This window comes from Hippoglossus hippoglossus, chromosome 1 (assembly GCF_009819705.1).
Source record: "Hippoglossus hippoglossus isolate fHipHip1 chromosome 1, fHipHip1.pri, whole genome shotgun sequence".
NCBI classification, from domain to species: Eukaryota; Metazoa; Chordata; class Actinopteri; order Pleuronectiformes; family Pleuronectidae; genus Hippoglossus; species Hippoglossus hippoglossus.
Genome location: NC_047151.1, coordinates 5,247,745 through 5,260,232, shown reverse-complemented (window position 1 = coordinate 5,260,232; position 12,488 = coordinate 5,247,745). Strand labels below are relative to the sequence as shown.

The 12,488-nt window shown below is 40.7% G+C and overlaps 1 protein-coding gene across 11 annotated transcripts in view; it reads right to left on the bottom strand.

The window, feature by feature from the left end:
• Positions 1-12,488, bottom strand: part of ctnnd1 (catenin (cadherin-associated protein), delta 1) — a 30,605-nt gene that overhangs the window by 6,707 nt on the left and 11,410 nt on the right. For 7 of the 11 annotated variants that reach the window (XM_034593537.1, XM_034593512.1, XM_034593485.1 and 4 more), the window contains 14 exons: positions 11,727-11,801; positions 11,477-11,599; positions 10,976-11,268; positions 10,778-10,868; positions 10,462-10,652; positions 8,935-9,190; positions 8,131-8,202; positions 6,577-6,727; positions 5,658-5,859; positions 3,116-3,233; positions 2,698-2,854; positions 1,464-1,481; positions 707-772; positions 357-484 (listed from right to left, as the gene is read on the bottom strand). In XM_034593537.1, the coding sequence (XP_034449428.1) occupies positions 357-484; positions 707-772; positions 1,464-1,481; positions 2,698-2,854; positions 3,116-3,233; positions 5,658-5,859; positions 6,577-6,727; positions 8,131-8,202; positions 8,935-9,190; positions 10,462-10,652; positions 10,778-10,868; positions 10,976-11,268; positions 11,477-11,593 (1,860 nt within the window). In that variant the 5' untranslated portion in view covers positions 11,594-11,599; positions 11,727-11,801. The remainder of the gene's footprint in view (positions 1-356; positions 485-706; positions 773-1,463; positions 1,482-2,697; positions 2,855-3,115; positions 3,234-5,657; positions 5,860-6,576; positions 6,728-8,130; positions 8,203-8,934; positions 9,191-10,461; positions 10,653-10,777; positions 10,869-10,975; positions 11,269-11,476; positions 11,600-11,726; positions 11,802-12,488) is intronic. The other 4 variants (XM_034593561.1, XM_034593529.1, XM_034593504.1 and 1 more) reach the window with 1 other exon arrangement.

Below are 12,488 nucleotides of genomic sequence, written 5' to 3'. Positions count from 1 at the left end.
CCCACTAATTGCGTGCAGCAGATTTAACCACTAAAAGAGTATTTATGACTTAACTTACCTGCTTTTACAATATTCAAAAGATTTTTATTATTTATTTTTTCCTCTCCAAAAACATTTGGATGTTCAAAGTCAAAAGTAGAAGCAACGTCATGGGTAAATGCTGCGTATTAATGCCTTACTCCATTTCCAAAAATTACATGATATTGTCTAAGCTCTCTTTGTTCCTGGAGAAAGGAGCCAGAGTCGTGCATTGTCATTCATGTTTGCTCTAATTCCCTCAATCTGGGACAATAGTTACTCAGCACAGGGAGCTCTGAAAAAAAAAAAGAAGAAAAAAGGCAGATAGTTGTTCTTACAGTCCAGCGGCCGGCACACAGGTTCTGAACAGCTCCAGCCGATGCTTCCAGCACAGTGGGGTTCTTAGACTCCTTTAGCAGAGAGGTATAGATGCGGACCACCTCTGGCTGGTACAACAGCTCGTAGCCTACAGGAAACGAGGGAGAGTGCGTGGAGAACAGGTGGAGAAGGAGGGGAAGTGTGGAGAGTAAAGACATAAGGAGTGATTGGTGAAAAATAAGCAGAAGAAACAGAAGGGAAGACAAGTATAGAAGAGAGACAGAAGGAACATGAGGGTTATTAGCACCTGCTTATTTATTTTCCCTGGTACAATATATACAGTGAACGTGTTAACGGATCCAGTCTTTACCTTTAGCAGGCGTGGTCCTCTTTGGAATGTCTATCACATCTGAAGCTGCATCCTCATCTTTCCTACCTGGAAGCAAGCAGCAACATTACAGTCTTACAAGCACATAAAATAAAAAAGATATGATAGATTTATCATTATTATTTTGGAGAACTGTATTTACTGTCAGTCTACATCCATACTACTACGTATTCATTTGAAATCAGTCTTAATCCCTGTCTAAATTTAAATGCAGCATTTAACTGCACAACAGCTGTAAGTGATTATCAATGTTGCGTTCTACAGTGGTAGCCGAGGCTGATGCCAATTGTTTTCTATCAAAAGGGGGTCTTGTGATAGGAGCCTGGCAAATGTTGTGACCGAAAAGACCCAATCAGCAAGCAGTTGTGAGTTTCTTTGTCGTTTTTTCTGAACATCTCCATTTTTGTCCGTCCAGACCTCAATCTACGCTCTAGTGGACGTCAGGCATTTCCATAGCAGGGTTGATGTATTTTCAAATAAAAACTTAGTAGTGTGGTTGTAGCCTTAAAATAACTATCTTTGTGGTTAGATGTATATTGTCAGACTAAAATAGAAACCGACCAACGAGTGATGAAGGTAATTATCTGAATATTTCAATATAATTCTCTCACAGTGAGAAAGAAGGGTGCATGTTAGTACCAACCTGTTAGCTCAGCTACAGCTACTCTACTACTGCTATTACTACAACAAAAGCAGGCAGCAGAAGCACAGTGCCGTCATACAGAGGTAAGGAGCTTACCTTTGGAAAACCACTCATCTGTAGCCCAGCGCAAAAACACGAGAGAAACATGGAGAGGAGAGAAGACAGAAAAAAGGAAGGGATGAAGAGGGACAGGATGGCAAAACAGGAGGAAGAGAGAGCATTAAGATAAGGGCAAAGCAGCCATAACTGAGGCACCCAGTCAACACCTGATTACATCACAAAGGCACTGCTACCACCCCAGTCAATTATGTGACATGCCAAGTGTGAAGGTGTCAAAGCAAAGCAAAAACCTGTTCAGGTAATTTCATATTACACATCGTTAACACTCTGGACACTCAGTTTGAGGCATAACAGGTTCTTTAGATGGAATCTTCTCTCTCACACAGTAGTTATATATTCTGTCTCATTTATAACATTGTAAAATCTAGTCTGGCTCCATGTAAAAGTCCGATAACAGTAAATGTGACCTTATTTTCTTTAGAGATCACTGTTAAAAAAAATCCACCATCAACTCAGTGTTCTTGTTACTTAATAATGATCTTTTTTATAGGATATTAAAGCTGTGATTAGTTGATCATCAGAATAAATAAATATTTAGATTATCAATAAATCCTTTCAGTCATTTCCCAGGACAAAATGCAAAACATTGGTCCCTAGAAAATTGTGATAAAAAATATTTTCCAACTGTTGACATTTCATAAACTGCAACAATAATTTGTTAATCAATAAAGATGGATGGATAATGAAAACAAACACAAATTTCACACTGCCTCATTTTATCTAAATAAAACAAGAAACATATCAAAAACAAAGAAAGCCAGAAGGGAGGACACAGTATCTGAATTATTATTAATATCAATGTTGAGGGATGGTCTTTGTCACTGTAAAATCATTTTATAATTAATACTGGAATAACCACAAAGCAGCAGAGAGGGGTTGTGTAGTTGAGGAAAAAGTAATCAATACTCTCAGTGAAACACAGTGTGCGAGAGCATGAGCTTCCTCTCAGTCGGGGAAATTGTTCACATTCCTGTGCAAGCAAATGGTTTTGTTTGTGCAAGTGTGTTTGTGCAAGTGTGTGTGTGTGTGTGTGTGTGTGTGTGTGTGTGTGTGTGTGTGTTTGTGCAAGTGTGTGTGTGTGTGTGTGTGTGTGTGTGTGTGTGTGTCAGTATTAGATGAGTAAGACAGAGTTGACAACAGTGACATCACAGTAATCCTGATTCTTTCTCCAACTGACTAAACAAATACAGCACATTTCTCTCTCTCTTACCTTTGCCCTTGCGGGAGCTGAAGCAGCCGCCCTTCTGGCTGGAGGGGGCAGGGCCCTGGTTGATGGGCGCGGCCTCCTGGTAGCGCTCACAGCCAGGGATTTCACGGTGAACCTGATAGGACAAGTTCCTCAGCAGACACATGCTGTTCTCTATCAACTGGTGGAAAAAAAGAGATGATAGAGAAAAAGAATGAAGAATTAATATTGTTTAATCTTAATAGAAACTAATCCTGCAAAGTTTCTCATTAATACTACACCAAATCACCTACTGGCAGTGGAACATATACACTGGATCTTAATTCAATTATTCTTTTAAAAATACCTGAACTTATTAGTCGCTATTGCTTAAAAAAAAAAACTAAATTGATAACTAGGGGGAAAATGCTTCAATTGTCTAATGTTAAATAAATCCACAAACCTTATTGTCAACATCTTTACAATCAATCTGGGATTGGACGATGTACATAAGCGAATCGACCAATCCTGTGCATTCCCTCAGCTTCCTCCTCGCCTCACTTCGCTCCGAACTCACATTTCTTCAGAACAGCGGAAAGTTGAGAGGATGAGAAAGAAGAATGTAAAACAAAATAGGGATTAGCGGCTGGAGAAATAAACAAGTCACTACAAAAGAAATTCCTGCACACAATGCTTGAACACTCCCCCCAAGATCTGTTTGAATGAAACTCCTGTTAAAAACTCCTGCTTTACAAAGAGTTCGGTTCAAGTTACAGCTCGGGACCAATTTCTTCACTCTCTCTGTGATTGGGTCCCACTTAAAAGATCTAACAGCAGTGGATAGATGGAAAATTGAAACCATTTATTTCTTCATTCACTGATACAGAACGGACGTGAAGAAAAAGGACCATAGAAGGAGGAAACTCAAGACATCCAGCCTTGGTCTTTTGTGCTGGCCTGTTTTTCCTGGTGACAGACGCGCCCTCTCACACAATAACAGGACGCATTCCCCTCCACAGCAGGGGGCACTCATTTCACTTCACTGCAACATTTCTGATAGCAAATACAAACTAAATCAGATCAGTACAGCAGCACAGGAGAGGGCCATAGTCCACCACATTTTCTACTTTTCTATGATTCTACTGTCAGGTGAAGTCACTGTCAGTGAATCCTGTCTGCGCACAGGAAGAGAAAGAAAGTATGCACTTCAATGAGGGAGGATTAATCAGTGTTAGATCTTCTACCTCTAGATTAACCTTTGATACGACACAATAACAGAGCCGCTGTTCACGGACACACAAGCACCAAATAATCCCACCTCTGTCTGCCAACTGCTCGTCCTCTGATCAACTTTGGTCAGCCATGTGTGAGGACACAGGGAGCTACTTATCATAGGTGTGAAAAGTCCATTTGTTCACACCTGGCATTAAAATGTCTGAACGGGTTCCAAGTCTCCCATCTACTGCTTTACACGACCGGAATCATCTTTTAATACAATACTTGTCAACTGAGGATTTAAACAAGTTTTCCTTTTAATGTGCCACCTATCAGATCACACACCAGTTACCTCTCCTCTCTCTTCGTTTAAGCAAGTTTAAAAAACTACTGTTTATGTTCAAACTCTCCATGCTGTATTCATATGATCATATTCATGTTACATGGTTAGATATGTGATGCTAACAGACATCAGCAATTATGTTGAATGTGTACAAACGAAAAAATAGGTTAGAAAAAGCAAGAACCAATGAACCACAAGCACCTGAGCAATTATTATAATATACAAAGTAACGTCTGCATGTTTATGAGTCAAGATCAACATAATGTTGGTGCATTCTCAGTAATAATCTATAGAATTTATCTGACAATGCAGGTCTAGTAATACTGTGTAGTGAACGATACTGCCCAGACCCTTTCTGCAAATACCAAAGTTTTCAAATGATCAAGATTACCAAGTTATTCACACATACTTCTCTACAGCCACAAGTGAACGCTGTAATTAACCGTGTGGCCGAGGGGAATGCACAGATAACAGACCTGGAGGCTGGAACATACTGTTTACACTGTTTACACTGTTTAAGTCAATGCCCCAGTGTCCTCTGCTTACCCCCTCCCTGTAAACTCTTCCACCCGTCCACATCCCTGGGACGATTTAATTCACCCAGAATTTCTTCTTTAATAAATAACTGACATTTAGCCCACAAGTATTTCAATGGGTTAGGGTTACATAGAGCACTGATTCCACAACAGAATTTTGAAAGTGATATTCTTGCTCATTGGCCTTTGTCTTTCAACTCAGAAAGTGTATTTTACTGAAGTTATTATATAGATATGATACAGTCCTGTTTCCCATTAATTATCTAGACTGTGGCGGCCCGCCATATTCTTCTTTGTCCCGTCCCAGTTTCAAAATGAACCAAAATATTTTTTACACTTCTCATAATAACATAAGAGGTCTTTTACTTGGCTTGTGCAGCACTTTTTTTCCACATGCTCACTCATGCTGTCACGCTATCACAAACTACCACAAGCTCGCACCAGGGTCAATAATGTGTTTACCATCCGTGCAGACAGTCAGACCTCATAGTTTAATTTGCACTGTGGCATGTAATGCATTCTTTCTTTCACTGCCCAACAATTAAAACATTAAGGTGAAATGTTTATAAAGTGTAAGGGACAGTTTACTCTGACAGGGAAACACATCAGGCGTTGGTCATCTCACTGTTTCCACACTTTGCACAAAAAGCTTCAGATGAAATTGATAGATATTTTCTTTCCTCTCCATTAAAACCACTCCATTATGTGTTTCCTTCTCTTCTGCTCGGCCAACTCTTCATCGCTTCCTTCCTCCCTTATACATCCCACAGCTCCATCCATCTGTTAAGCTGGCATCTGTCCACTTTCCTCTCCTGTCTTCACCAGCACTGCCTACTTCTCTCTCTCTCTCTAATCACATAGCTCTAATCTGCCTTCTGATACCACCTGTACCTACGTCCCTCCCTCCCTACCTCAGGCAGCCTGCTGTGTTGGTGAGGGCCGTCTCCCACTCGAGGTGTCGGGGCTTGCAGTTCTCCTCGCCGCCTCCTGCTCCGTTGCTCCCTTTCTCCCAGCCCGAGTGGGGCACCATCACCTCGTCGGAGAGGGCGTGCAGTGCATGGTCTACAATTTCCATTTTCACAGAGTCATGAGACGACAGGTTCCACAGCGTTCCTGGGAAAAATACAGAATTTTAAGTATTCAAAACGCCCTGTTTAGTTATGCAGCATTCTTGCAGCACCAACTGTCACTTTAAAAATCTCCCTTTAGAAAACATAAGCTTATGGATGGTTGCATTTTGTGATTTGTGTGTAAACCAGTCTGAATAGAGGGAGTCCATTAAATCTCTTATGAAACCTAGGGACACAGAGACTTCCAAGTTACACCAGTGGACAAATGAATTATCCTATTGGGGCCCATTCATTTCCTATTTTGGATTTGAGTACAAAAATTATGAAAAACAAGCCGTTATTTATTTTTGGTATTGGATCCAATTTTGGATTCTCAGTTGAATATGGAAAAAACAAATGATAGACCCATAACCCTTTTCTAATGTTTTATATACCCTACCAAGAAATGAATTGCTGTAGTTTTTTGTCTGACTCAGAAAGTTACATTGGGATAATCATTTATCAAATGAGTACATCAACCATAAGTTATAATTAATCCTTTAAAAATTTGGGAAAGGTAGGTATCCAGAAGATTATATATTAGTAATCTTTGAAGGAAACTTCTTATTGAAAAACTGGTAAAAAAGTAATGAGTGAAACAAGACTCCAAATTGTGACATTGACGTGCAACTAAATCTACCATCAGGACTGAAGGAATGATAAAGAAACAAGCAGGAAAACAAATATATGACGATAAACTGTGTTTTCAAGTGCTTCCAACCTGTGATTGTGTCAGTGAGGTCCTGGTCACGGGTCTTCCTCAGCAGCCTGGTCAGCGCAGGAACTCCGTCACAGTTCTTCATGGCGATCTTGTTTTCTTGATCTTTGCCATAAGATATGTTCTTTAGTGCTCCACAGGCTGCGTAGTGAACCTGGATCAGTAATGAAGTAACAGTTTAATGAGTGATTAAACGTGATGGATAATCACTTGGAGAGCACTTATAACACAAGGGCTGCACGATATATTGAAAATCTATCGTCATCGCGATATCCACGTGCGCGATAGATAGCAAAAACTGCAATAAATGGTGTTTCATGCGCCAAGCCTTCACACTCTGTATGTCAATATATTTGGACGATCAGATGGAGCCCTACTGCCCTAGATGATAAATTAAAGACCTTTAGATCATTGTCGGAAGAAGAAGAGAAAACAGAGATTTGACGGAGCCGCTAAAAGCTGTAAAAAAGTTACTTCAAGGTCCAAATATGTATGAAAAGACCCCAAATTAAAGGGTTATGGGATATTAAACAACCTTATTGCATATCGCATGTTTTCCTAATAGCGTGCAGCCCTATATAACACATACATGGATTTGGCATAGTTGGCATGGCCTTGAAACTGCTATATATATTATGTGGGTCTTGGCATGAGATACTGATGCAAGCATACCCTATCACAGGGATTTAGGTGGCCACATTTCTTCACTGTAAACCAATGTTACCTTACATTAAAGCTATGGTTGGTAATCCTGGAAAAGCTGGAAATAGCAGGAAACACTTTGAAAAAAATGCAACGGATACATCCCACCCCGTCCTATCAGCCCTCTCGCCAAAGCTACGCCCCAAAAAAACATGGACGTGCACTTTCTGAAAACTAGAAGAGGACTTTTCAATGACTTGCTCGCTAACTTCTTGCTATCGGGTCCGTTTCAGTGAAATATAGGTGCTTTCAGACATGCACCAAACTTCAGAGCAAGGGGTTTTGATGATGTTCCTTATACGCAACAGACATGAAAAGAACATCAAGTGGATGCAGTTGCTGTCTGACCCATTTTCCCAGTCAGCAAATCATTCGACACACACCAGACTTCAGACTAGTTTTTGGCCGTAGAGCATGAAATGTGAAATTAAGAGGCTTCTTTGCTCTGACAGTGGAATGCATGATGTGGTTTGTCTGGTAATGTCCATTCAAACATCAGCAAAAAGCTACCACAACCCTAACCCTAAATGAAAGGGACCCATAAAAAATGTTAAAAAAAACACAGAATGTTTTGGTCGAAACCAAATTTAGCACAAATGTTGACCTCCAGGATTTAACAAGAATAGTCGGGTACGTAATGCTTATTCCCAATTTTCATTCTTCAAAGATTAAGGTTGAGTATTACATTCACCTTCTCCTCAAAACTCGCCTCAGGCCAATGGATTGTGTCAGTATTACATAAGAAATTCACTAGTTTCCCTGAGACTCATTTTGCCCCACCTAGTCCAATCATAGCACACTTGTAACAAAGTCAAGAATAAACTGAAAGGCAAGGAGGAAAAAAAGCAAACTGACGTCTTTGTTTGGGTTGTCAAGCATGGAAACCAGTGCTGGGATGCCTTTCATACGACGCACATCAGTTTTCACCTGGAAAGAGGAAGGAAGGATGGATGTTAGTAGTGGATGGTGGTCAGGTAAAGTCCAGGTTTCTGTTTATTATAAATTATGTCGTGGAAAATCCTTTAAGAAGAATAACTTCTGTGGGCAAACTAGAAGAAGTCCCATCAATACAGTTTTTTGCAGCTCTTTTTATTTAAGATTAAAACTAAGAAATCTTGTCTTGCACAAGTTTTGTCTTCTATGAATGCAGTTAAAAGACATTCCCCCAATATTACCTTATGCTGTATCACCACTGATATCTGTAAAGTTCATCTACACTTCAGAGATCAAGCTCTGGTCTCATATAGATACTAATTCTTAACCATCAACGTTGACTGAACTTTTCCAAAATGTGGCACTGAATAGTTGTTCTCAATAACTGATAAGTGGCCTCAAAAGATGCTTTTGAGGCATTTAAATTTGAAGCCAGTTTCAATTCAAAATCCTCCTGAACCTCTCGAACCTCCAACTTTATAAAAAAAAACTCTTCCACTGTACTCCCTAAATCAAAGGTTTGATGTATCCAACAAACTCTTCATCCAAACGCTCCCATTTTAGAACAGCTGTTTTTTGCTATCATACATAACTTTACTTTAATCCGAAACAAGTGTATTTCACCCTCACACTCCTGACACATGATTGCTTCTGATCTACAAATTGAAGCCAAAACATTGTAAGTTGCTAAAAGCTTTGCTGTGTTTGCATATGAGCATCTCTTACTTTATCATTCTTATAGGTGAGATGCTGCAGGTATGCGGCTGCATTGCTCTTGACAGGGTCTAGCCTGTAGTTGAGCATGGCGATGACCTCTGGCAGCTCTGGCTGACGCCAGCCACTGGGGCCGGGACCTTTCCTCAGTGTGCTGTCCAACGATGCCATGCTTCCTCTTTCACCCTGGGCCAGAGGTGCTCCTCCCCCCCAGTAATACATGTCCCCTGGACCACTCATGTCTCCATCCAAGGTGCCCTCGTAACTCCTGTGGAGGGAGGTGACAAAAATGTATAAACAGACATCTATCAAAACAAACTGAGATAAATTAGATACCAGAGTTTACCTTGTTATTGTTTATAAGAAGGATTAGTATTGGATACCAGCACTGATCTTATGATCCAATTTGATTCAGTTACAACAAATAATTATAGCTTTACAGAATTAATCCTGGGAAATTTCAATTACTTCAACTTTAATCACTTGATTCCTTGAATATAAATGTTTATAGAAGCATATTATAGATTTAACTTTGAACATATTTTAAAGTTATGGCACTGATTGCAAACACAAGAAAAGAATAAGAACAATAAAAAAAACGTAACCACTTAAAATAATTCATTATGCATGTTTTAAAAAATAATTGTTAAATGCTATTCCATACAACTACACATGGACTGCCAGTAGCCGTTGCTTCAACTATGCACAGACAAGGTGGAATTTGACAACTGTTCATTAATTCATCTGCACTGTTTGTATTGACATACAGCTGGTTGGCTACTGTTAGCTCCCTGGCAGGGACAGACTGAATGAAGCAGGATCCACAAACTGTTTACTGTCTTCAACAAACACAAACCCAGAGCTCAGATGAGAGTGCACTGTGATTTTATTCAGTCTTGTTAACACCATCACTAGATTTGCAACAGGATATCTAGAGTCCGCTAACTATGCTGAGCCATGACAGTCTCGTAAAATGTGACCAATCCGCAGAGACTAACTATTTATGTCTGAGTTTACGGGACTGACGTGACTCAATGTCTCAGAAAGCCTTTCCATTAACTTGAATTGGAAAGTACTCTCAGACTTAAGTAATGGCTGTCATCGACGTTGCATTTAAACTTAAAATAACCTTTTTGTGCACATTTCAACAACTCGATTTCCACAAAGTAGATATTTTACTCATCCTTAAATGAACCAGTCCCAACAAATAGCCATGCATATACAAAACATTTAGCGAAGATGTACTTGTTAACTGAGAAAAGGGTTAGGGCGATTTCCAAGGGACCAGCACAGACAGGGGTGCCCGGAGAAAAACTATTATTATTGTTGTTATTATTATTAGTTAGTTAGTTGAAGAGTGTTTAGGGCTATTCTTTTTTTCATTTTCTGTTATTAAACTACGAATTATCAAAGGGGTTTTCCAGGCTGGTGGGTGGTTTAGGTTATATTCTTTCATAGGTCCCAACATTTCTAGCGGCGCCCCTGCATCTAGATCCCTATTAACATAGATGAGTCACCACAAAAACAAATATCACTTACCCAGCGCGGCGTGGGGGGCCATGGGGGAATACATGCGGGTTGCGGGGCACGGTGCTGTAGTGCATTGGGTGTCCCATCCCATAGTCAGGCTCATCATAACCCATGCTGCGCTGATCATCCTCCAGACCGTAAGGCTCTGGAACAAACCTCGGGAGGGAGGAAAGCTCCATAGCACTTCCCATACGCCCAACCTACACAGAGGCAGAAGTTAGGGTAAGACAATCGGAAAGCTGGTGTCTACCAAATTACATCCTATTCAATTCTTAAGATACAACACAAAGCCCCACATTTAGCAAGTGTGGCAAGCTGAACATACCTGTGGCTGTGCAGCATAGGGGTCCAGCTGGTTCCTGCTGGTGGCTCTGTAGCTTGGATCCAGCGTTCTGTAACCGTCTGGATGAACCGGTCTGGAGAACAGAAGGAAGCAGAGGTTGAGAACGAGACCAGAAAACATTATCCAATCAGAATGTGTATTTATTGTCTTAAATACATTGCATTTCAACAAGTATGGTACCTGTAGCGATCGTCCATGTGAGCGCCCCTGCTAAGGCTTGCGTAGGTCTCAGACGGAGGCCCACTGCGGTAATCGTCATAACCCCCTGGAGGTCCGTAGTGGTAGTTTCGGGGCACGGTGTGAGTGGGATAGTCCATTGGCATTCCTCCACTAGGTGGCGGCCTGTAGACCCGGTCCATGGGAGTGGTGTAGCCCCCCATGCCAGTCACTGATCCCCCACCATCCAGGGAAAGTGTGTCTGACACAGAAGGGATAACTGTGCGAGTGGTAGTGGTCTTTACTACTTTCTTTACCTTAAAGAGCAGGAGACGGAAAACAAGAAGTTACTGCTGAATATTGATAGCCATGAAATAGTGTTATTGGAATGTAATCACAAGGATAAATATTAACAGCTATATCATGATTCAAGACAACACTCATTTGTAACCATTTATGACAGCATGTCACTCTATTGGCATCTAAGGATTATTGATAATATATTTATTTGGATCTATGTATTACCGTGGTTTCTGTGCGCCGAGTGGTTCCATCTTCACTGGTCACAGAGACGACGGGCTGAGACTCCTGGGGTTCCTCCTCCACTGTGTACGTCTCCTGCATCACCTGACCAGGCTCCATCCTGAACTACACCCATGCATATTCACATATTTCAGAAATGTAGCAAATAGAGGTTTCACATGGGTTGTCCTTATGGTTAAGCATGTTAACAATAAAATAAGTGGCATTGAGAAGGGCTCTAATGGATGCTTACGTGATGTGTGCCGTTGATGTAACCCTCGTTCAGTGTCAGCCTCTCTATGTCTGCATTACAAGGTATGCGGCCGTTCTGCCATGAGAAAGGAATACACATTAACACACACGCATTTACACACACCAGTCACTGGGCAGTTGAACTTTTCCAGCAATACAAATAAAAATTAAAAGTGAAGCAACCGTCATCAACTTTCATTTGAATTTTGGAACCTATTGTAAAGCTCAGGCACTTCACATTAAAGTTTAAAAACTGAAACGTTGCTTAATATTTTCCATATGACAATGATGGTAACAACTATCTAATGACAGCCTGACCAGAAACAAAACAAGCATGCAGCAGCTTTTAAAACCCAAGTGAAAATATTTGACGGATTAGAACAAACACAAAGATGTCTGCATGGTCGGCAAGAATGAACTATGATGATGGAATGAACAGATGAAAAAAATGTCAGTAATGAAATGAATGAGAGACGAGCAGAGAGATAAAACCTGTTTCTCTCTCATCACGTCACCGTCGGCATTGCCTGCCCAGGGGTTGTGATGGGTGTGGTGCACTTCCCATTCCAGCCACAGGGGGAACTCTAACTATCTGTTGTGCCATCTCACAACTTGATGGTATGAAAATGAAGAGGCAGAGCCAGAGGGGACACTGCTCACCCCTGATTCAAGGATGAAATACAGCTGTCTCCAACTGCCAAATGTATTTTCGTATAAAAAAAAAAAAAAAAATGTATCTGGGAATAATTGCAATTAGCACTTT